Source organism: Centropristis striata, chromosome 11, assembly GCF_030273125.1.
Source record: "Centropristis striata isolate RG_2023a ecotype Rhode Island chromosome 11, C.striata_1.0, whole genome shotgun sequence".
Taxonomy (NCBI): Eukaryota; Metazoa; Chordata; class Actinopteri; order Perciformes; family Serranidae; genus Centropristis; species Centropristis striata.
Genome location: NC_081527.1, coordinates 20,657,480 through 20,684,216, shown reverse-complemented (window position 1 = coordinate 20,684,216; position 26,737 = coordinate 20,657,480). Strand labels below are relative to the sequence as shown.

The 26,737-nt window shown below is 36.9% G+C and overlaps 1 protein-coding gene across 1 annotated transcript in view; it reads left to right on the top strand.

Annotated features, from left to right (window-relative positions):
- The window catches only part of pth1r (parathyroid hormone 1 receptor), a 66,367-nt gene extending 46,134 nt beyond the window's left edge, over nt 1-20,233 (top strand). The window contains exons 5-13 of the mRNA XM_059344549.1: nt 1,434-1,528; nt 5,908-6,094; nt 10,504-10,657; nt 11,076-11,136; nt 14,105-14,171; nt 14,292-14,386; nt 15,449-15,590; nt 15,939-15,980; nt 16,074-20,233. Of these exons, the coding sequence (XP_059200532.1) occupies nt 1,434-1,528; nt 5,908-6,094; nt 10,504-10,657; nt 11,076-11,136; nt 14,105-14,171; nt 14,292-14,386; nt 15,449-15,590; nt 15,939-15,980; nt 16,074-16,436 (1,206 nt within the window). The 3' untranslated portion in view covers nt 16,437-20,233. The remainder of the gene's footprint in view (nt 1-1,433; nt 1,529-5,907; nt 6,095-10,503; nt 10,658-11,075; nt 11,137-14,104; nt 14,172-14,291; nt 14,387-15,448; nt 15,591-15,938; nt 15,981-16,073) is intronic.
- The last annotated feature ends 6,504 nt before the right edge of the window (nt 20,234-26,737 follow it).

The window sequence follows — 26,737 nt, the reverse complement described above, 5'->3', positions numbered from 1 at the left end:
GGGAGAAAAAGTTTGCTCAGTTCCATATAAAAAATGTCCTGCTCATTAAAAAAACGACAACAAATATTTATCATTTTTATCAGATAAAATGAATGAAATTAAGAGGCTCATAACTTAGTTATTTTTTTATTCCCAATAAATTAATGTATTAACTTATTTCCTAAACTAATTTGGCACCAGTGTTACTGGGGATTTCCACCGGGCGCGTTACGGCCGCGGAAGGGCAGCATGTGTTATGTCATAATGATTGTATGCTGTTCCACTTCAACAATCAGTCTCTTGTCGTCCGTGTCGCCTCTGAGAGTGTTCAACATGCTTATTTCTAGATTTAACAAGCTTAATTTAAGAAATCTTGTCAAGTGAAATCATCTGTCCATGCAGCAAGATCATTTCCCTCGGATTAAGTGTTTTTACCTTTTTTTAGACACCCCTTTTTTGCAGTTTGAATTCCTAGATTGATCGGTTGTAGAGTCATGGATCGGGTATCGTGAGACTTTGAATCGTTTGGCGGCTTCACACACTTAAAGTTTGCGTCAGCGTCTCTAAAACAACGCGAGAGCTGAAGCTGCTCGTGAAACGGCTCTCGCGCAACTCCATGTGTCTCTCCCAAGTCTCTTATTTTGCATCCCCGCTTCCCTCACTGCGCCGTTCACTTGTGTTACTTGCGAAACGTTTTAAGAGACGTGAGACGTCCTTTCCTCCGAAGCGACACGTGAAGCAACGTCCGTTTCTAATGACGGCGGCAGCGGATCACAGCTGGATCAGCTGTCAGTCGGCTTTAACAGCTGTAGACATGCACTAATTAAATAAATACAATAATAAATAATAAAGTGTTTTCTCTGTTTAACAAGCTGCTGCACATGAATAACAACCTACATTGTGCATCTATACTGTGAACTGCGTCCTGCTCAGGGACATGGGAATGCCTTTATATTATATTATTTATTCATTAGCCTATTATTTGCATCTGTATATCTGTAACCTGTGTATCTAGATGCGAATCGAATCGTTTATCACAGAGAGATGTGCGACCCTAGTCATTACCTACAGTAATTTTATTTTTGATTTGATTTGAATGATTTATTTCAAATATGCAACAACAATACAATAATAATAATGCATCAACAGGAGTCAGCCCTAGTGACTCCTGCACTGATAAGGCTGCCAAGCACTCTATAAAAAATGCCACAACATATTTGAAAAGGGGTGGGAAGAAGTAAAAACTTGTTCAATCCCACCCCACTTCTTTAAACAATATTAACAGGTCAGAAATCAAAATCGAAACTCAAACTCAAAACTACTTGTTTCCTTCAGACTAATTTCTCATTTTCATGATATCAATTCTATGTATCAACACTTGCATAAAAGTAAAGCAGTAAAGGAAAATCTCTTCTGCCCTGCTGAAATTCTAACAAATAATCTTCTTCCAACAGGACGTGTTTCACCGGCTGTACCTCATCTACACAGTCGGCTACTCCATCTCTCTGGGATCACTCATGGTGGCTGTCGTCATCTTGGGATATTTCCGGTGAGTCGATGCTGTCATTAGAAATGTTCAAATCTCTCAAATTGCTGCTGGGATCAAAACAGACTAAAGGTCTTTTGCCACGGTTGCAAAATAGAGACCAATTTATTTCCATGTTATCAGTCGCAAGCATACAGTGTAGCAGAAGGCATTTTAATTTCATGATGGCTTAATGGCTTTATCAGAGAATCATGCAATTGCTGTAGTAGCGTGCAATGCAGTATATTTTGTGTCACGGCAACAACATGAAGCATGCTAACTGGATCAAACATTACCTTTCACTTTGACCTTTGAGGAGGAGTCTGCCTCCAGGCTCGCAGTAAAGCATGTGCCGTAGTCTGACATTTAGGCTTCTTGTTATTTTCATGCTGACTTCAGGTTTCAGTGACAAACAACTTAAGCTGAAATATTGAATTTGTTGTTCTACGAAGCTTACAAGGTTTCAATATCAGTGAAACATATAATTAAAATGAAGGCTGTGCTTAGAGGGATAGTTCACAGTTATTGGAGTAGGGTTACATGAGATACTTTTATAGGAGTGTCTATTAAAGCCTGACCGATATGGGACTTTTGAGACGGATGATACTGATTTAAGGGATGGAAAGTTTTCTGATTTTTCACCACTCTATTAAGTTACCCAGGGGGCTACTTTCTCAAGCATTAAACTGTATTAAATCATATTTAACATTGTTACACATTACACAAACAATGTAGTACATTATTAGCTAATTCTATAAAGCATAAAGAATAATAAAAAATGAAATAAATAGAAAATTAAAACTTTGTAGGGCTACACGGTGATGTAGTGGTTAGCACTCTCGCCTCACAGCAAATGGGTCGCCGGTTCGACTCCGGCCTGCTGCTCTTCTGTGTGGAGTTTGCATGTTCTCCCTGTGTCAGTTCTCTCCGGGTCCAAAAACATGCACTTAGGTTTAATTGGTGACTATAAATTGCCCGTAGGAATGAATGAGAGCATGTGATTAATATAACTACAGTACAGGCCAAAAGTTTCGCATTCAATGCGTTTCCTTTATTTTCATGACTATTGACATTGTAAATTCATCAAAACTATGAATGAACACATGTGGAATTATGTACTTAACAAAAAAGTGTGAAATAACTGAAAACATGTCTTATATTCTAGTAAGCAAAGGGTGGTTACTTTGAGGAATCTAAAATACAAGACATGTTTTCAGTTATTTCACACTTTTTTTGTTAAGTTTATAATTCCATATGTGTTCATTCATAGTTTTGATGCCTTCAGTGAGAATCTACAATGTAAATAGTCATGAAAATAAAGAAAAACGCATTGAATGACAAGGTGTGTCCAAACTTTTGGCCTGTACTGTATATGTCAGCCCTGTGATAGTCTGGTGACCTGTCCAGGGTGTACCCCGCCTCTCGCCCAATGTCAGCTGTGATCGGCTCCAGCCCCTCGCGGCCCGGGTACGGATAATCGGTTAAGGATAAACTTTGTCAGTCAATTGCTGCATAATAAAAAAAATAATAATAATAATTTAAAAGATCATGCCAAACAACATTTTCTACATTATTTATTATTATATGTTGTGTGAAAAAACTTTTCATATCAGCACATGTTGGCCAGCAAATAGCAGGGCTCTCCCCAGACCGACAGGGACGAGGTGGCGCCCAGGATCATGATAGGAAAAACTGGGTGGCTAGTGTGGTAGCTAGCGTGGATTGTGTTTTACTTAAAAAAACCAAAGTATTATAGTTTTCAGAAGGTCTACCTACCTATAGGCTACCTGAATTTATGAAATGTACTATTTTTCTAAATATGCTATTGCTACACTTAATGGCAAAAATTGCACTGGTCTGTTGGACTTGAACAAAAATAAACAATATTTCTGTTGCTTAAGCTTATGTATTCAGTCATTATTCAATGGTATACTAAAAATCCATGTGAAAAAATTACCTCTCACTGTTCTCAGGTCAAATATTTATATGCGATTAATTTCGATTAATCGATTACAAAGCCTCTAATTAATTAGATTCATTTTTTTAATCGAGTCCCAGCCCTATTATATTATTATCATACTGATTGGTCAGATGTCATGGTGTCACTGTCTGTGATGTAGCCTGATCTTTGCTGATTAGCTGGAAGAAATCCATGTGGTTCTACGACCTCACAGAGAGAGATGGGGACCTCATTTTCATATCCACAGAAGTTACCAAATATAGTTCTTCGCCCGATAAAGGGTTAAGTGTACACTATATCTACAATATTTTTAGCGTTTCACCTTCCATCAGACTGCCCTGCACTGTAAAAAAAAAAAAAAAAAACCTGTTGTTTTTACAGTAAAAAACCGGCAGCTGTGGTTGCCAGAACATTACCGTAATAAATACGGTGCAACTGTTTTTAATATTACGGTAAAAAGACATTGGCACTGTTGATGTCACATTTAAGATTGCCATTTTATTCCATTTTTTTACTGTATAAATAAAAAGTTTTTCCATCAAAAGAAACGCTGTTCTGCCATATAATTGACAAGAAAATACTGTATAAATGAAAACGCATAAACTAACGATTTTACCATTAAATATTGCAGTATATTTTTGTTAAAAATATGGTGTTTGGTACATTTAACAGTGAGAAAAAGTATTTTTACAAAAAATAAATGCAAAAATGACAGTGATGCTTGCATATATATTACATTAAATACATATTTACAGTGTATTTTACAGTGGAGTGATGTATTTTTCAAAAACAAAACTGTAAAAAATACTGTTGTGGCTGATATATACATTTACAGTGTTTCTTTGTTACTGAAACTGAATTAACTTATTTATCAATTTACGGTCTTTTACTGTCATAGTTTAGCAGTTTTTCACCGTAAAATCTACAGACATTTTTTTACAGTGTGGTATATGTGTGATCTGAAGCCTTTATATACAGTATGCTCTCTTCAAAGTCACCAGACTACTTTAAAAAAAAAAAAAAGATTTTACTGATCAGAACACAGCGAGAGGATTAGAGAACTCTGCCTTTCAATCCATAAGTGAAATGTTTAGCCTTATCTGAACACTCATGCTTTAGTGGCGACAGTGCTTTACTGAAGAAAAACCCTCAAACAAGGTTGAATTCATTTTTTTTTTCATTTTCACTGCAGCCGTTTTTTACGGCTGATTAATGCAGGGCACATTTGTCATTATTTGCTTATTTTGTTGAGCATGGGGAGTATCAGGAATCGATGTAAAGGCGCTGTTTACCAATGCTCCCACCAGCGTGCCTTAACCATACAGGCAGGCAGTCAGACAGCTTTAGGAACGCTCCCAACTGGCACCAGGAAATCTATGGGCCAAATGAGTTTAATAAGTTATCCCAGGGGCCCATCTGACATTCTGGCTCTGTGCTCCGGAGCACTCCAGCCATGTCTCCCCTTCAACATGTCAGCTTTTAGACAGGAGAGCTCATAAATGTTTTCCAGGGAGAGAAAAGGGATATTTCACATTAGCAGTTATGTTCAGAATTTCTCACCAGGGAAAAGTGTACTAGATTAGTTTTCGCCTTAAATCAATAGTTCTCAAAGGGTAGCTTGTCAAATATTGAGCTCACTAATGAGGCTTTAGAACAGGGGTGTCAAACTCTGGCTAGCGGGCCAAATTTGGCCTGCAGTGTAATTTTATTTGGCCCGTGAGGCAATACCAAATTATTATATTACTATTGTACTACAAAAGCTGACCCACCGGTAAAAGGTTTATTTGATCAATGTTGGCCCGCGATTTTATTCAAGTTTTAAATTTTGGCCCCCCTGTGTATTTGAGTTTGACACCCCTGCTTTAGAAGAAACCTAGTTAGCACTGGGGTCATCGTAGGAATTAGATTTTTTTACATCAGAATATCCTACTTCAAGTTAGCTTTTGGATTTCATGAAAACACGAATGAATATTCAGTCATATTATCATTGACTATTATTATTTGACTTTCTAACCACATAACATTTACAGCTGTTGATGCAGCATGACTGAAGCATCACCTCAAAGGGCACACTCCACAGTAAACGCTCAGACAGGATGTTTTTTTGGACAAACTTTTGACAGATAAACTTGTGCTTGTCTGCGAGGAAATTTGCATGCTTTTCTCGACACATGCTTGCAATTTTGTTTTTACAGCTCACTTTGAGCCGAGCAATTCAATATTTGTGCGTTTCAAGCTCCTAAATCTCAAGAATGTGGTATAGTCAGCGTGGAATTCAGCTGGCTCTAATTAGGATGAGTATTGTTCCTGTGTGTGTGTGTGTGTGTGTGTGTGTGTGTGTGTGAAAATACTTACACTTACATGAAGGTGTGCCAGCCCACACACATAAACACACTACAGATCTATCTTTTGACCTTACCACTCTTGTTTGTTTTCTCCCCAGACGATTGCACTGCACCAGGAACTACATCCACATGCACCTATTTGTGTCCTACATGCTAAGAGCTATCAGTATTTTTGTGAAAGATGTTGTTCTCTACTCTGGATCGGCCTTAGAGAACATGGAGAGAGTCACAGTGGAAGACCTAAAGTCCATCACAGAGGCTCCGCCAGCCAACAAAACACAGTTCGTAAGTACACAAACACAGCACACTGTGTCCTTGAAGAAACAGAGGAAAAAAAGGAAAAACACTCACTGAAATTCTTCTTGGAAGAAGTATATAACAAGCCACAAGTCACATATTGATTTTTTTTTAATACAACATGCAGTATTTATGGTAGAATCACATCAATATAACCAAAAAAGATGTTATTTATCTCCAAACAAAGTCATAGCAGGAATCATCCTTTGATTGCATTACATGCACAGATAATTAAGTTTGTAGTGAAGCTGGGTTAAACGTTTAGCTTCCAAAGGGGAAGTGGTATTTTGTAGAGTCTCACCTGCTTTTCCAGAGCTGGAGCAAATAAACTGCACTGTTTGTCACCGTGCCAAGCTTTTACTACGCCAGTACTTGGCTTTCCCTTTCAGAGTCAAGTTTAAAAAATGGGTAAAGACTGGGTACTTTTCATGCATGCTTTAATAAGCAAACAAACAATTTGCGCAATATATTAAGTGGGCACATATCCCGTGGCTCTCCAATTTGAGTTGTACTGAATTAAACTGCTTCATTAAAGTTGGTGACGTATATGACACAATGAAGAAACATTGTTTCTGCTTCTGTTTACTGTCGTTTATGTAGCAAATAAGACCTTCATGAAAATGGAAACTAGTTTAATCCTCAAAATACTGTAGATATATCAATAAAAGTCTTTTTAAAGCACATCAAAAATGTAAGAGATCTATTTCACAGATTATAGTGTAGATGTGGCTAAAATTAGGTTTTCATTATCTACCTGCCATGCACATTTTATTTTGTTTTATTTTATTCATCATAATTTGATCATCCTGTCTTGGTTTATTGCCACTGGTCTGCAGCACAGGGTTTGCTACAAAGCTCCACTGACAATAACTCAAGAATCAGCAGCCTTATAAATTGTTTTTGTTCCAGAATTTAGAAAAAAATACAAAAATATACAAATACCTCCATGGCAAAGCCTCTGCTGGAGCATACAATACTTGCTAGAATACAAAGACATGGGGAAAAATAAAGACGATAATAACAAGCCTGATAATCAGTCTTGTGGAATGGAGCGCTGACAGGAATTGACTTCTTATAATCAATGACAATACAGCAGCAAAAGTGTGGAGGTGGACTCACACCAGAGTTAAATCGGTGGCTGACGAAATCAGTCTGGGCTCCTGGGACTTCCACACATTCTGTCAATACAACAGCCAATAATAGGGTTTTTTAAACAGGGGGGAGTTTTTCTTATCTGAACGGAGGGTCAAAGGACAGTGGATACTGGGCTGTATAAATAATTGACTTCACTTCTGTTCAAACAGAAATTATTTGTAATGAGATCAAATCTAAATGCTAATGTTGTGGAATGTTAGTGGAGTCAATTAATTGAGTATCTGCTGTTGTTGTTGTTTTTTATTCAATTCAATCAATAACTTGTGTGATGAGTCTCCCAATTTTCACTGCTCTCCAATACAAGTCAGCAGGGCCCAGAGAAAATAATCATGGTCCAAAAAACATGTAACTATTACACAAGAGCTGCAACTCACTGCTGCAAAACCTCCAGTTTTCCAATAACCTCTACCCCAATTACACAGTCCACTATGTGTTGTGGCAGATACATTATAATTGTCATTGTGGTGGACTTAACAATATCATCATAATACTTATGAATGTAATAATTTGTAATTGAATAATATTTTTTTTATTTATTTATTTTGTACCCCAGGAAGACTAGGTCGTCCTACTTTGGTGACAGCTAATGGGGATCCTTTTAACAATAAGCAATAAACATATGTATGGTCTAGAAGGCTTGTGATTACAGCCTTTGCTTATTCTGTAAAAAAACAAACAAAAAAAACGCTAAAATTATGCTTGGTTTTGATTAAATTAGTTGGTAACGCTTTATAATAAGGTCCTTAATAACAATAAATTAACAAGTAATAAGGCATTGTTCTCGCTTTAGATCCGGTAGTTGCAAAAAGCATAGTTAACTTATATTTAACTTATAATAGATGAGCAATAAAGTATATTTTAATATCAATAAGCAAACAAAATAAGATTAATAAAGGCATGGCAAAGACATAATGGGTGGGTCATGGGTGTCTGTAATGCCATTATTAACACTTATATAAGCTTATAAACACACAATATTGTTAATAAGCATCTTGTAAGGACTTACAAGGGCCTTATTACTTGTTAATCAATGGTTTTTACAAGGACCTGAATATAAAGCGTTACCAATTAGTTTGAAATAAATAATAAACCCTCTCACATGTTTTAGCATTTATTATTTAAAAAAAAAATTTAATTGAAAAAAATGTAATTATTTTTCCACATACATATCTCCACATGACATGCTGTATATACATTGTGCAAATCAGTAGAAATATTGCAAATTAATGTGGCACTGTCTTCACACAAGATTCAGCTGCATTCTAAATCTGGTTGCAGAGCGTTATATCACAGTGAGGTTTCTGTTATTCTGTGAAGTCTCGAATTCAATGTCATATCTGGCAGCACAAGCGAGGAGGTTCAGCGGTGAAAGTATTGAGGTGAAAAACATGAATGGAGACATCATTACCAGCAGCAGCACTTTAAAGAATGAGTCACAACCCAGTGCTGGGATCTCATTTCAGACTTCCAGGTAGTTCTTGTAGATCTCCTCCAGTCATCACTTTCAAACAAAGATTTTTTCTCTCAATAGTATTTTAGAATCCATTCTTTGATACACAGGAAGTGCAAAGATCTGAAAACAGGAGGGTCTTTCTTCATCTAGTGAAGTCTTTAACAGCAGCATTCTGAATCAGAAGAGTCAGCGTAGGGACAGTGTGTGGCTCGTTATGTTTTCAGCTGGGTTTACATTTGATAAAAAGCTTATTATTCAGTCGTTGGTTAGGGTTAGCGTTAAGCAAGTAACGCAGACCTGGGCCCGCGGGCCACATCCGGCCCGTTGGCTGTCCTTGTCCGGCCCACGTGAGGTTACCAAGAAATTAGAAATCAATATAACCGCAGTGCTTTTATTTTGAAAAAAATAGCAAACATTATCATTAGCACTAGAGCTAACAAGCACTTTTACTATAGTTAAGACAACAAATATAGCCACTAATATATAAGACAGAATAAATAAACTCTAACAAACCTTGTGTCCTGTCAGCCGCCACTATAGAAGCCTTTTTGATACTTTATATCAACTTTATGTGAATTACGACGCACTCGTTATTATTTACCGTTCGTTTTTTCATTCAACCGTTCTACCGGTTATTTCCTGTCACTACCTTTCAAAATTAAAGCACCCGTTTTACACTGGATGACACCTTTTTAAAATAAAAGCATCACAACATTGTAAAACACCTTGAAAATGTACAAACATGAAAAACAATCTGTATAATACAAAAACATAAATAGGAACCTTGCTAAAGGTAATTTACAGTTGTGTTTAAAATAAATGGAAAATTGATATAGTGACTGGAGTATTTACTACTTTTTACTGCTATACTTGATTTACTCCACATTAACAGTCTCATCATAACATGTGTTCCTATCAGTAGCAGCTCAAAACCAGATAATTTAATGTATTTTATAAAGCGATTACATTAATATTGAGCAGAATTTAGTTCAGAGTTTTGGTCCGGCCCCTGCAGCCTTCGTGGTATTGGTCATGTGGCCCCTTGGGGAAATTAATTGCCCACCCCTGAAGTAAAGGGTTAGAGTAAGTCTCCAGGAAATAATGGAGGTCAATGTAAAGACCCCAAATGTATGTGAATGTCATAGTAATGGCAAAATGTGGTATTGGGGACCACTTTACCTGGTGTCTGTCCACCGTGCAAGATGCAGTCACAGAATTGAAAAGGTGGGTAGTTGAGATTAAAATGAAGTCTGTGTGTGAAGATGGTTGTTGTCCAAGCAAGGGTGCCAGATAGGGCTGCACAATTTATCTGAATCTTATCAAAATTGCAACATGGACTAGTGTAATGTGCAAATCACAGGATGCACAAAATTTGGTAAAGTCAAAATATGTCCAAGAAAACATTCTGAATTAAGGGCTGTGGTCCTGCAGAGGTAATCTGGTCTACAAATTATAATAGAATGTCAGAAAAAAAATTGGGTTTATTTTGGAAGAGGTCTTCGCAAAAAGATTAAACCATGATAACTTTAATATATTTATCAATAAAAATGAGATTACGCAAAAATGACGATTCCTTCCAAATCGTAATCATATCACCATTGCAATATCATTCTTAATAATCACAATTACATGTTTTTTCCAAATCACTCCACCCTAGCACCGAAAGTAGGGTGATGGGAGGTACGCCCAAAAACTGTATTTTTCTTTTTCTTTTAAAAGTATTGGGAAAGTGTGACGTTTACTGGACATTGATTCAATCTGTTTGTCCTTGTTTTTTGTTTGAGTATAGATTGGCTGCAAGGTGGTTGTGACCTTGTTCTTGTACTTTCTGGCCACCAATTACTACTGGATCCTTGTGGAGGGTCTGTACCTGCACAGCCTCATCTTTATGACCTTCTTCTCAGACAGAAAGTATCTGTGGGGATTCACTCTGATTGGATGGGGTGAGTTCTGCTTCATTTTACATTCATTGCATGCACATGATTGCAACATGATAAGTAGACTCGCCATGAAAATTCAATCATTAACCATGTAAGGTATTTAATTTTTGATGGTCTAATCAGTCATTAAATACAAAAAATCATGGGAACCGTTTTCCTATCCATGATATTGTATTAATAAGTTGGTGAAGACAATGGGAAATGACCCATGTCTGTGTAAAACACTGCATGAATATGGGCTCTACAGTTCCTGCATTGTACACACTGTGCGTTTAAGTTCCATAAGCACAGCGCATACAATGTGGATGCTGTGCTACCCAGGTTCTACTCACATGAGCAAATTATGGACTTCTTAGGATATAATATTTTCTCATAATAATTGCTGTTTAACAATTTTAACATGTTTAATTATTTTTTTCAGGATTACCAGCTATGGTTGTGACAGTTTGGGCAACTATGAGAGCCACGTTTGCAGACACAGAGTAAGTCATCTGCTGAAATAATGTACATATTATTGGTGGTAAATTTGCATAGAGATAATTTGCAATCAGTAGTTTCATTTTCTGATCGGATGTTGTATGTGTCTGCTTCAACAAATGTACATACAAGAGCAGGATTTCACACGGATCTTAGTTTCAGTGTAACAAGCTTAAGAATACCAGTATTGTTCACATTTCCTGGTTAACAAACATGCCACAAAGTCCTGTTATAAAGCTTGAGGACAGGTTTGAAAGGGAATGAAAAGGGAATTTAAGTGGATTCACCTTCCACTTCTGAGCAGTCACAGAGAAAGCCGCCTCTACCCAACTTGGCGGGCCCTCAGACCCTTCTTACTGCCACTATCTGTAATCTCCACATGGGCCCAGTATACCACGGACGAACATCGAAGACTCTGCAGCTCAGAGCTTACGGCTAAGCTGGTACCCAGCAGCTGTCCACTGGAACTAAACCACGTGTTTCACTTCTCAGTCAGCAGGAGAGCGGCTCCATTCTACACCTTTTTATAGAAGAAATAAACAACAAGATAGTAACCACAGCTCAGGCATGTGCATTTACCAGGAAGGAGTAGACATTTGGATAAAAATCAAATCTATCCTCAGATGTGCCACGCTGCCGAATACTGACCCGTGATCACCGCTTTTTTTCCACACATCTATGAATTTTCTCCTATGAAATATAAAAAAACAAGCTCAGAGGAGATGACCTCATTGTCAACTCGAGTTAGTGACACGTGACAAGCCGAGTTAACTGTTTTGATACCAACTAAAAAAAAGGCACAGAATTTGTTATTTCAATGCCTTGACACAAACTATAAAAGCCTTTTCAGAGCTGTGAAAGTCCTTGAACGTGAAGGGGGCTTTATGTGAAGCCCCGGGGAAATTAAGCAATTTAGTAGGTTGGAAATAACTTGAATGTATGTATTACTATTACTGGTTACTCTAGGGGGCGGCTGTGGCTTATAGTTGATCGGTCACCCACTGACCTTCCAAGCTGTGCTGCCATACACATGACATGTCTCACTCCTCAAACATCCTCCACCAAAACACACCCTCTATCCAATCTGGTGGTTTGTTTAAGATGAGAGTAATCCTCAACTCTCCCGCTGCCTGCCAATGCTGCTGCTGCGGGCATCTGTATTGCCGCTTGCTATCTCAGCCCCACCACCACCCTAGCATCCACCTGTAGGCTCAGACGGGGGGGATATACTGTACATATCCATCACTCCTCAACACCTCATGTAACTGCTCGAGGAGTGATGAGGTCGGAGCCTAGACGCCAAGTCTGACATGTTCTGCTGTTGCAATAAACTTGAGTTGTCGGACTGAAATGAATTCCTGGTGGCATTTAGGGTACGAATGTGTGTGAATGGGTTTGTAATGTAAAGCGCTGAAGACTAGAAAAGAGCTATACAAGTGCAGTCCATTTAACCCTTTGATGCACAACTTACTGACCCCCTTCTAATGCACAACATGGGTCAAAAATGACCCACATTCATTCCCCATGTTATTTAATGTTGGCTTTGTGTTTCTGCGCTCTATCGTTTGATATCAACTTATTTTATGATTGAATATTCCAAGTATTCTTTAAATATCTTGTTTTTGATAACAACTGATCATTATTTCCATTTTGCCTCTCATACTTTATGAAGAAAAAAAGTTTTTTGTATTATTATATAGCTAACTGCTTGGCTAAGTAGCTTGCTAAGCTAACTACTTAGCCAAGAAGTTAGTTAAGTAGTTAGCTTAGCAAGCTACTTAGCTAAATACTTAGCCAAGAAGTTAGCAAAGTAGTTAGCTAAGCAAGCTACTTAGCTAAATACTTAGCCAAGAAGTTAGCCAAGTAATTAGCTTAGCAAGCTACTTAGCTAACTACTTAGCCAAGAAGTTAGCTAAGTATCTAGCTTAGCAAGCTACTTAGCTAAATGCTTAGCCAAGAAGTAAGCTAAATAGTTAGCGTAACAAGCTACTTAGCTAACTACTCAGCCAAGAAGTCAGCTAAGTAGGGAGCTTAGCAAGCTACTTGTGCATTAGAAAGGTAGTGACACAAAAAGGGATTTTATTCAAAAATAAATAAAGGAAAACATAAAAATTAGGATGTATGATGATAAAAACAAGCTAATTGAGGAAAACCTGGAATACTGAATGATGAAAATAGTTTATTGCAAAGATAAAGAACATAAAAACTCTGTCGGGTCACTTTAGACCCATGTTGTGCATCAAAGGGTTAAAATGGAAAGAAGAAGAAGATGAAGTAGTGATGTAAAGGCTCCACTTCAACCATGTAGCGACCACAGGGTCTTTAAAGTGAATGTGGAAGTACCTTAAACCAGCATTCTTCATAATGACCAGCAGGGGGCGACTCCAAAAAGGAGTCAGATTGTTTGAAAGAAAATTATCAATGTTATCTACTTCTCAGTTGATTTATTACCTTGGTAGATATTTTCCTAATTAGTTTATGGTCTCAATTTGTTTTTGTATTTCTTTTGTCTTCTTAATACATGATTTTATTTGTAAATTATGGTCCCATGTAGCCTTGGGCCGCATACGTTTTTTCATACAGTCATACATTCCTGATATTTAACCTTAATTTTTTTATGAAACAGAAAAACACAACGGTACACCTTGTGAATTCAAGTTTCTCTCCTCAACTGAACTAAGACTACCGTTAGTCTAATTATATGAGTTGTTTTCTCATCACAAACACACTCTATTTGAAACTCAAATTGAAAGAACATTTTTTTTACTCAAAATATGCTGCCTCTACACAGCGATTCCGCCCTCTGTCTCTCTCTGAAGTGAAGAGTAAATATCGAACAGGTTGCAATTATTTTGAGAAACGATGATAAGGGTTATAAGAGACACCTGAGGAATTCTGGGTCATTACACCTAGCAGCTTGATCCTTACTTGTCTCTTACTGATTCCTCTTACGATGTTGTTTATCTTCTGCAGGTGTTGGGACTTAAGTGCAGGCAATTTAAAATGGATATATCAAGTCCCTATCCTGGCGGCTATAGTGGTCAGTATATGTTCACTGCTTGCAATTTTCTCCTGCTTGGTAGAAAATAACAGTATTTCATTGCACCTGTGTTTTTTACAGTTATTGCACATACTAATTATGTTTCTATTTTTTCTTCAGGTTAATTTTATGTTATTTCTGAACATCATCAGAGTCTTGGCAACTAAACTACGCGAAACAAATGCTGGACGGTGTGACACAAGACAACAGTACAGGTACTGAGTTACACGCATTGTTAAAAAGTATTATTTTAATTTATTTTCATATCATATGATGCATTCATAATATCATATATAAATAAATACACCAATGCATTTTCTCAGATTGCATTCACAGCACAAGACAATTTCTAAAATAAACCATTTAATTAACATTATAGATTAAATATTATAGATTTTAGAGGTTGTTTAGTCAGTAAAATGGTGAAAAAAAAGCTGGAAACAAACAATGAGCCTCATGTAGCAACATTGTCTTACATTTATTTCACATTTTCTCAAAAAAATTTCTGTTAACAGAAAAAATAAGAAAAGTCAGGTCCAGGTGCACCAAATGTTCTTAATCATCCTAATTAGCTTATACCCACTTGTGCTGAACAATGAATCCCACCTGATCATAATTATCTGTTAGAATAGATAACGCCCCCTGAACACTACTTAAGGGCAGGTGTTGTGGCTCTGGTACACTCTGGCCCAAGATCTGATGAGATGCAACCAAAAAAGGCTTTTAAGAAGAAGTTCAGCAGTAGTGACATGAACGTTCTATTAAAAAAATAAAATTTGTGATTTTCCAGAGAGTTAGTACTTGCGTTAGAGGATAATCAAAAGCACATATTAAAAAAAAAACAGGCACCAACAATACAAATACAAAAAACCTATAATATTCCAATTTAAATAAATAATAACCTAAACTTGATTATTTGATATTGATGTATTTTTGTAAGATCCTCAAATTTAAAATCCATGTTTCTGTGTTCTGCACAAACAATTTGTTGATTGTGAAAACAGGATGTCTTGCCCCTTCATACAATTTTACTAATCTAAGAGAGGGACAAAAATTTGAAAAAAATTGTTGAGTTCCAGAAATCAATCAATAAAAAAGGAGCAAAAATAAGAGGGAATTTGTTTGAATATTGCTTCATGATGAGTCCCACTGTTTGGTATTTTTTTTATTAAAACAACTCAAAATGTTACTGTTTTAGCTCTGTAATGTGACAAAGACTGCTGTCAAATTGCTGTGTATTTTTGTTTGTTAAGATTATTGTTTTGTTACTGTTTCAGAAAACTATTGAAGTCCACACTGGTGCTAATGCCACTCTTTGGCGTCCACTACATCGTATTCCATGCCATGCCGTACACAGAGGTGTCTGGAGTCCCCTGGCTGATACAGATGCACTATGAGATGCTGTTCAACTCCTTCCAGGTAAACAAGCTGAGATAGAAATGCCAGAGATGCTAATTCAGCTCTGAGTGTCCCAATAAAAATATATGCATCCTTTCAAGTTGAACATATCTGATGATCTGATGAGGATTTTACAAGCCCTCTGGGTTAATGTGCCTTCTTCATGGAATAGATTGCAGGACACAAAGAGATCAGTTTCCACATGTCCAATAGTTGTTTATTGTCAAGATATTTGGTAGAGGTTAGACTTTAAAGATAATTATGATTAATTGAAATACCCTTCTTAATATCAAATTATACTTCTAAAATGTCACGTTGAGTGCACAGCTGTCCTGAATATTCATGAAATCATTCTTTGCTCTTTTCCAGGGATTCCTAGTTGCAATTATATACTGCTTTTGCAATGGGGAGGTAAGAACTTTGCAGAGTTTTGCATTTTACACCCAAAAAGTATTGCATGACTTTCAAGCTTTTGCATGGCTAAATACGTTCTTCTCTTCCAAGGTGCAAGCTGAGATCAAAAAGTCCTGGAGCAGGAGGACTCTGGCCCTGGACTTCAAAAGAAAAGCTCGGAGTGGCAGCAACACTTACAGCTATGGACCTATGGTGTCACACACCAGTGTTACCAACGTCACTGCCAGAGGGCCGCTGGCCCTGCACCTCACCACCAGGCTGGGACCGGTGCCCGTCAACGGGCACAGGAACCTTCCCGGGTACGTGAAGAACGGCTCCGTCTCTGAGAACTCGATACCATCATCAGGACAGGAGCTTCACATCCCCGACGAGGAGCATTCGGCTCACACGCGGCCCTGCGAGAACGAGAAACCCTCACCTGTGGTGGAGGAGGAGAGGGAGACAGTCATGTGACCTCCTGGACGCTGTGTGTAGGGATAAAAAAAACTGGAAAATCAAATCATGAAACAGTGTCAGGATGGTCTGAAGGGGATGGCTGCATGCTTCAACACTGCCAGTTTGCTCTCCTGTGAAATAAGCCAGAACATTACAGATAGATGAGGCTCAAGGCAAAAAGGCTGTATCACTTTAGTGAGCTGGGACGATGACCCTCGTTGTTGTGGCAAAACACTCTCAACTCTTTCACCAACCACCTGCCACACTGAATGTGTAAAAGGATATAAACAGACTGAAGTTTCGTATTTCTTTTCCACTGCCATTACTGTTGTAATCTTGTTTTCTGTTTCCTTTTTGTAATGGTCGGCTTTTGTGCATAAATCAAACTGGGGTTAGTTGCAGTAGTTGCCAGTAACAGCCTTAATCACCTATGTAAAGCCAGGTGGGTTTTGAGTGCACTTAGTGACACATGTGAGCAATTTCATCAGCAAGTTGTCGGATTAAGTTGGCGTGAGTAGACTTAAGTGTAGGTTCAGCTTAATGTTAATGCTACTATTTTGAGGCGGCTTTTCATGCTTTCTGGCATGATATCTCATTTGTTCTGCATTGACTTAAATCCACTTCAGTGTAAAAGGGAAGGTACTCAGGTAATTGAAGTCCTCTGTTGTTGCACACCTATTTTATACGTTTGAAGTGGTGTTTTAGCACGGTCAGCATTTCTCTGTGGGTGTTGGTATGTGATATAAGGCTGTGTTCAATTTTTTTTTTTCAAAATGTTGTACAGTTTCTGCTGTTTAGAAAGACCCATCTCTCTAATTATAACAGATTTCAAAGAGTTCCAATGAATGTCTCATATTCAAATTTTTCTCCAAAAATCCTCCCTCTCTCTCTCTCTCTCTCTCTCTCTCTCTCTCTCTCTCTCTCACTCTCACACAACATGATGCCAAAGTAAGAATAATCCTTTGAGAACTCTGTTCAGTGTTAGTTGAGGTAAAGAAGAACTTTATGGAAATCTGACAAAACCCGTATCATATGTTCCCACACAGTTTTTCAAAGGAAGAGACCCCGTTTAAAAACACCGGGAGCAGGAAACGGTCATATATTCCAGTGGAATATTAATTAAATGAGGATTCCAAGAAAATCTCAAATTCTGCTGGAATTCCAAGAGTGACATTTGTGGTGGATATGAAGGAAAACCCCAGAAATTAATAACACACAGTCATTTTTACAGATGGTCCAGTGTTATGCTGCTTTTTGATGTGTATATACAAGTCACAATGTTTACAAAGATCAGAAATACATTCGAATTGTGAGCTAATAGTGTTAATTTGTATGGATATGTTATAAAGCTATGTTGTTGTTTTTTTTCATGTGTTTGTTTACGGAATGTTTGCAATATTTGGTTTTGTATATAGTCCAAAAGAAAAACTGGTGAATATTTTTACAGGTGACGGAGGGCATTTAACTTAGCATTTAATGAAGCATTCCACAAGATATTTTAAACTCTGTAACTTGTAATTAACCGCATTTATCCTGCATGGTTTGCAGGTTTTCTGTTTTACCAAAGAGCGAAGGCATGATACGCTGACAGAGTGTTATTTTGCTGCATTTCCTTGTGTTTATCACCCACCATGTTGTTTACAGTGACCTGAAAGTCTTAAAAGTTGCAGTAAAATCACCTCTCTCCAAAATATAAGTATTTACTACTGGTAGTCAGTGTAGAAAAATAACATAAAGGTGTTGAAATAGAGCACCCACACAGATTTTCATTTCTTCATAAATGTTCAGTTTCATGCAAACAGCAGTGAGGCAAATGAGAAAACCGTTCACAACACTGTAGCTTAGTAACAATGGATCCAGACCATTAATATGAAAGGCAGTTCTTTAATTTTCTACTTAACTTGCTCTCAAGTGCATCATTAGCACTATTTGATTTGGACTGATATTACTGATGGAGTTTTGATTGAGATCAGATTCAGTTAAATGGATTTTTACCTCGCATTAATTTTTCACATGTTCCATTCCATTTTTCGGGGCCGGGTTGCGGGGAAAACATATTCCTAATTTTTGACCGAAGTTAATATTTGCTCTTGTATGCAGTGATATTCCAACATTTTTTTACATCATGGTCATGATTTGATGGAAAGTTCTCGAATCCCTCCTGCTGTTTTTGTGCTTTTGTGACTTCACAATGGCTAAATTATGCTCCAGATTCCCTGATACCCAGTCTGATACTTTTTTTCTCCATATATCTATGAACATGTGTGGTTTGACTACATTTTGAAAGCTCTCAGTTTGTACTGCTTACAAGTCCATCCAGTGGATTTATACGGCATCTAAAATCAAAGCATCCTGACTCAAATACGACCGTACAGGCTGTCTGTGTAAGCAGCTTATTGAGACTGTTTATGTTTGTCGTTAAGGGCCGACCCCTAGTGGCCATAGTAATTATGACATAGTATAAAGGGCGACAAAGTCCACGGATGGAGGGGGTCAGGGTGGTTGAAGGGGCCAAACTAAGCCAGGACTTTGGTGTTTGTGGCCGGTATGCAATTAGGTATTTTAACTAGCTGAACTTGTTACAATAAATAAGTATGTGACGTTAATCCAAACGATAATCTTTTCATAAACTTGCCTAAACATAACCGAGTAGTTCAGTTCCACAACATCAACCATGCGACCAAGAAAACTGTAATACTGCGATCGGTTCACATTGTGAAATAAAACGGTCATATATGTTGTTTTGAGTCATTGGAGTCAATGCATAAATACCGACTAGCACACCAAATGTGTTCATCCGCAGGTGAAAATAGTCCCCAACAAATACATACAAATTGAGTATTTTTTACTAAAACTACAGTGCCCTGCTGTTTATTGAAATTATATAGGCTTAAAAAAAATTGTAGTACATATCCGCAGCCTGTTTTTGAATAAGAGACTAAGACATGGTAAGAAAAGTACATAGGAAGGGAGAAACACAGTGATGGTTTAGGTCTTTTCATGGCATTTCTTAGCAATAATAAACATAATAAACAATATCTAACAACAAATAATTAACAGTGAAAAATGTGCAGCTTTAGGTTGAGTGTATTAATTACAGCTGGCTGCAGTGGAGGACAGGAGAAAAGACTGAGGTGAAGGCAAACCTTTGTCACTTCATAATACAGTACCTTAATGTATCTAAATGTCTGGATTCTTTTAGCTATTATTTATTACATCTCACACAACGCTGGAAACTTCAGGAGTACAGTTGTACAACATTTAAAAATGCAGTTGAGGTGGTCGTTTAAACTCAGTTGGTCCTTTCACCAATTGCAACTTGTCAGTTAAACATTGTTACTTTTATGTAAGACAGTTTTTATATATAAAAAAAGAAAAGAAAAAGAGAAAAAAGGCGGCAAGTATCAAAACATGAAAATCTTTTATAAAAAAATAAACATGGAAAATTATATTTGAGCACTTTAATACCCTATAATACAGTAATTGTTCTGATTGTATCATGTAAAATGATTGTGTTTTGGAATCAAGTGTACAATAAGGCCAATAATCATAGAGCTAATGTTGTAATTCAATGTTTTCAAATACCTCTCATGGAAGTATAAAATGTGTGTGGTTGTCTTTTATTTATCTCGTGCCGAAATGTACTCAGTGGAGTCAGCATTCATGCTTTGGATACAGTCTGTGGGCAGTGTTTGCATCTCGCCTTCTCATCACTCTGCAGTGGTTGAGGCACGTTGTAAATATCAGTGTAAACTTGGATTAAAATGTTTTCTGGTCTCTAATGTTCATCAGTGAATTGTGAATAAGACAATAAATCTGTAATTTTACTATACTTGATATTCTTGCATGATTCTGAAGTAGACACTAGATGCATTTTCCTATTTTTTAAGCTTTTATTTCAAATATAATGTGATACAAATTTCATTTTAGAAAAAAAGTGCAGAAAATGCTTATAGTGAAAAAAGTATCTTTGTCCATTGAAGGCAGAGTTCACTTTTGAGCTTTCTTGGCTCCCCCTTTAGCCCCTCCTTTGCCTCCCTTTTCTCCTTTTTCTCCTTTTTCCCCTTTGCCTCCTTTTTCCCCTTTGTCGCCCTTCTCTCCAGATTTCTTCCCCTTCCCTTCACCAGCTTCTTTCTTCGATTCTCCTTTCTCGCCCTTCTTTGTCGACCCGTCCTTTTCATCTCCTTTCCCTTCTTTGGGACCCTTGCCCTCTTTCTTGCCCTCCTTGCTCTTCTTCTCTCCTTTATCAGCATCCACTTTCCCGGAGACGGTTGTCACCTCTTCCTTTTCTTCTGCTTTTGCAGCTGCAGGAAAAGAACAACAAAAAAAAAAAATGTTAACAGATTCATGGCAGCATCAGGTATCGTCGTGGTCCTGCCTGCAGCGCTAATTGGATGGGAGAATTTAATCCAACACAATTTCGGGTTGTATGTAAGGAAAGTAGGTTGTATGTAAATAAGGCACATCTGTTTCTATCTGTACTAATAAGCATGGTCTATTTATTCTTTTAATGGGACTGTTTGATGTGCTTTCTGGGTGAGAAATGGAGAAGAAAAGTTTATAGTCAGCTCTGTGTGAGTTTATAGAGAACGTTTTTCTCATTATTATTCAGGAGGGGACACCCTGGTGATGTAGACAGCTGACAGAGCGCCATTAATGTTCCCTGAAAGTCTGACGAATAACTTCCCCCTTAAAGAACTCCACATCATGAACATCCCAACATGGTCTCACAAGAATCTGTGAAATAGCCACGGATTCGCTTAACTCAAAATCCGTGGAATAGCCACGGAATAACTCAAATTTCCGTGAAACTGACACGGATGCCGCTACAAATCAACCTCAGACATAAGGCATGTAATGTGCTAAGGTTCGAACCGTTAAATACACAGAGGATCAGGGAGATTTCAAAATAAAACACAGCGGATTGTGTTTTTCTGGCGAGATCTTCGCAAAAGTCACATGACTTGGACACAAACCAATAGGAAAAAATATCCATGGAATAGCCACGGGATATGACTGTCATTAACTTGCATTGTAGCGAAATCCGTGTCAGTTTCACAGAAATTTGAGCGAATCCGTGGCTATTTCACGGATTCCTGTGAGACCAGGCTGCAACATCCGGGTGAGTTCCGGGAACGTCTAAATTTGATTTCTTCAAACCAGCCAGGGACGTTCACGACGACTCCTAGTCAGACCCAGCAGCTTCTTCTACACGGTCGATCATAAAGTTGGAATATTTTTTACCTCTTTTCATGGAACGACTTTTTATTCTTGACAGATAAAGTGTATATCTTCTCAAAACATTATTAATCAATCTCTTCCAAACATATCGCAATTACAATGAAACTACAATTAACAGAGAACTATGTCTGAAATTATTCCAACTTTATGGGAAACCGTGTATTTATACATCAAATTACAGTCATGGAAAAAATTATTAGACCATTGTTTTCTTCAATTTCTTCATGGTTTTCTTGATAATAACCAAAATCATTATCAAGAAAGCTATGGAATATGACTAGATATCAGCTCTTAAATGAAATTTTAATGAGCTATTTTTGTTGTTATCATTATATTTGTCCAAACAAATGTACCTTTCGTTGTACCAGGCATTAAAATGAACAAGAAATTGAAGAAAACAAGGGTGGTCTAATCTTTTTTTTTTCCATGGCTTTATGTTTGTTTTATTTATTTATTTAATCTAAATGTCCAATCCTACCTTTAGATTGTAGAAAAATAAAAAATAAAAATGTTAATTTCTTGGAACATGTGAGCATTTTTATACAAGCATCAGATTCAAGACATTCTCCATGTGAAAATAAAGCTTAGACCCCCTGAGAAGAAGATGTAACAGTCTCAGACAAGAGCTAACAAGTGCTAACAATATCAATATGATATCTGATATAGATCAACAAGTGATTTTACACTTCAGCAGCTATTGTTTAAAAGCTGTTTAAAGCTGGCAAACGACCGACTCCAGTTGGGGCCCAAAGCGGAGCTTCATTGTTTTTCTCAGCAGCAAAGCAAACATTTCCCTGGTGCTCTACAAATACTGCAGAGACATTGGATACACAAACGCAGGCCAAGAAACCAAACGACAAACACACACCAAATGTCAAAAGTGCCGGTGGGGGTCGGACTAAAGCTGACATTATTTCAGTGCTGTGTTTTTACTGTGTCGGGCGAATCCAGCCGACTTAAAATAATCAACCAACCATCAGAATGTTTGTGAATAGATTTCTTTGTGTTCGACTGAAGTCTGAAACTGTCTTCCGTCCTTATCCTTCATGTATTTCTCCTCCACTCATCAGCTGCTTTATGCTGCCTCTTTTTCTTCTCGTTTCTTTCTACACCAGTCTGATTGTCTGATTGAGATGAAACTATAGCTGTAATTAAGTGTTAGAATTTGAAACCCAGGCTTGTCCCACATTGTTCCAATTTTGGTCCAGTGCTGGTGCCATGAGTCCTGTTGTTAACTTACTGTGTATGGTAGCGGAATAATTAAAGGTTAACGTTACCATCTACACAGGCCTTGACCCTCACACCACCACTTAATGTCAAAGGTAATGGCAAACTCGTGCGAAAACCACAAGAGAAATGCAAAAGTTAGAAGTTACCAACATCTAATATTGACAATAGTCCTGTTTCCACCAAAAGAAGTTCTATACACGTTTTGAAGATTCACATGAGAAAAGCTTGATGGAAACACTGAAATTTGAAATCTTGCACATTGTGTGCAATGCACATTAAATTTTCTTCGCTCGCTTGAGGTGTTTTTTTTGTCTTTTTCGAAAAATAGTTAATGCACTAAACGGGAGATGGAAACACTTTTTTGTGAACATTTAACCTTCTATGGTACGCATTATGATGCCAGTTGTTGTTGGGGTTTGTTGGGTTTTTTTTTTCAATTTGAACATTATTTATTTAGACATGTGTAAAAGATTCAGTAGCTTCAACAGGGTACAATACAAAACATTTTCAATTTAAAAACATCATAAAAGGACCTTTTTAACTGGTTTCTTAGCAATACATTTTTTTCCAGATGGAAAAAAGCCAGGAAATGACGTTTTGAGTCACCCAGGGTGGGCAGGTCAACAAGCCAAGCAGCCACAGATTTTAGGGCATAATGGGAAACGCCTGGTTATCATCTGATCAAAGAGCTGATTAAAAGAGCTCTTGTTATATTTAATGCTAGGTTGGAGGTTATGAATCTGATGTTGTTAAATCTATTAATAAACATATTGTGCGGTTGATTCATTCATATTCATAATACAGGTTAATTAAGTGCTTTAAGAGGCAAACATACAAACAAAACTAAACAAAAGATTCAATTTAATTCCAGATACACACACAGTTTAATATAATTCCTGACAGATATATAAAAATAAATCTGTAAATAAAGATTATGCATTTGTTATCTGGCTTTCAGTCTGACTGACAAGAGTGTAAATCTAGTCTCAGAAGTGATGTTTCACTGACATCACAAACTATGTCACATGTATCAATACAAGCAGTTCCTCCCGAGGAATAAAGTCTTGTGAATGTACCAATTTCATTTTTCACAAGTCCGTAGAGAGCTATAGAGCTATAGGGGACAGATGTGTGAGAAACACTTGAAATCATGCTCTAATGGAGGCCTGCTGAGGGTTGATTGATCTGCAGCTCTTTCTTCTCAGTCCCTGTATTTTATGTTTGACTAAGTGCTTGTGAGTGAGATGAGGAGAAAGGGATGAAAATTATAGACTTTTTCCAGCACTTTCTTCTCAGTTTGTGGCAACAGATATTGATTGTGAAACTGGAAATCTCTTGTTTGTTGTATTTTGTCCCGGATGCTTTTAACAGCTCAAAAAGAAAACAGAAGTGGAAATATATTATTTATTTAGAATGTTAGATATCCCAATGATGCAAAAACTATGGATATTTCTTGCAAACACATAAACAGATTTTAAAACCGTTATGTGTGAAAACAAATCATCGCACACATCCTGAAGTTAAGAGCAGAGATTTCTTGATTTGCAACATTTTATTTACTGCTAAATTATAAATTATATTGTTCTTACTCACCGCTTTGGATTTCGTGAGTGCTCTGTTACTTTGATCAAAGCTTTGGTTATAATTTCCTTTTAATGTGAAGAGATACAACAGGTGGACAGGGAAAAGCTTTTACCTCATAGATATCAGCATGAAACCTCACCAGCTGATTGCTCAGATAAAGAAAACATTTTTTTATATTACAAATTCACTAAAATGTTATATTTGTAAAATGCAAATGATGCATTCCCCTATTTATTATTCATTATGCATTTCCAGAACAGAAATCTGAACATTGATTAAAGCCAGTTTCAAAATTCTCCTTTCATTTTGTTGACGTATAAGAGTCAAAGGATTTTACAAAGGGAATTTTGGATATTTCTTTTTATCTCTCCATAAAAAAGAATAATAAAATGTTTAAAAGAAATCAGGCTTTTATATATATATATATATATATATATATATATATATATATATATATATATATATATATATATATATATATATATATATATAATGCAAAACAGTTGTCTTATATATATATATATATATATATATATATATATATAAGACAACTGTTTTGCATTATATACAAGTTTTCTGAATTTTTCATATACATATGCAAATTAGGCATTATCTAATGCTAACTTGGTGGATTTGAGAGAAATCTACAGACCAAAATAGACAAGTTTATTAAAATAAATATCTAAATGTCTATTTTTGATGTTTCATTTCCACTAGTCTTAAAGAAGACATATTTATATATATTATATATATATTTATATATATATATGTTTACACTCAGCGACTCAACATTAATTCTCTGTGTGTTCTCATTTGTTTTTTATCAGATATTACCTCATATTAAATTTCTGTATACCCTACGTATGACATTATCACTGGGGAAAGCAACAATTTGTAAACTTGATTTACATTTATATTGCTCTCCTTCTTATGGATCCAGAAACAAACGTGAGTGTGGTTAGTTTGGAGTTCATGGTTGAGAGCAGTTAATTCACATGTTAATCCTCCTTCTTTATAACGGCTGCAGTCAGTGGCCTTCTCCCACAGCCACACGGTTCATTGGTTATGTAGTCATGGAAGAGGATTCACTCCAATGCATATTAAATCAATTCTCCTGACTACAGTAGAGATTATAGAGATACTGAGGTGCTCGCCGCAGTAGGTTTATTATGTGATTGTTTCCCTGTCTACTGCAGATCTTATACGACACAGTTATAATGCAAGAAAAACTTATTGACAGCTCAATGATTCCTATGCCATAATTAATTACACAATAACCAATGAATGCATTTGTGCACATGAATGCATAATATATCACCGCAAGGAACAGGAGAGGACAGATGTCAGTCCCTGTTTATCACATTTCTTAACCTGAGAGACCACAGCTCAGCAGCTAAGATGGCTAACATAAACACACAGGGGAACACACATAACTCCTGAGAGAGAGAGGGAGAGGGAGAGGGCAAGAGCAAGACATTTAATAACAGATGAGAGCAGTGGATTGACATCAATGATCATATGTACACCTCCTAGAGGGAGATAGTATTAGAGTTGCTTTATTCAACGCTTATAAAAGATAGGCAGGTGGGGAAACAGACAAACAGTAGCTCAAACTGCATGCTGCATGCGTTACCATTTAATAACTGCTTAAAGAAAAACAATTTTTCTGTATTATAATTTCCAGATAGTTGTAAAATGTATTTGAATTTTTCATGCACATATGCATCAAGCAAAACATAATCCATATTAAAAACATACAAAAGTATAAACTACAAAAGTCCAGCTGCCTTAAAGTATTCAAATTTGCAAAAGCGTTACAATCTGTAGCCGCAATAAAAGTCAAGACTGTCCTCCCCAAAATACCGCCCCATGGGTTGTTTGTGCAGCAGCTTATAACAAGCTATATTTACAGAGCTCCCATTGTAACTGAAGTAAATATGAAGAACGCCAAGGTGAAAGTGTAGTTAGGAAGTGTAAAGGAAAGAACCTGGTCTCACAGTCATATCCCGTGGCTATTCCATGGATATTTTTCCTATTGGTTTGTTCCAAGTCACGTGACTTTCAAGGTTCCGGCGGTCAGAACAAAAAACATGGCGGATAGTTCTCTCATTTTTAGTGAAAAAAAATCAATATTTTGACTTAGTTTCTGCATAAAAATGGAACATGTGAAATGAATTTTTCTAGCGAGAAATATATGTTTTATTTTCTAAATATTCACTCAGTGAATGTACATAATCACTTTGTATGTCATCATATGTCATTAA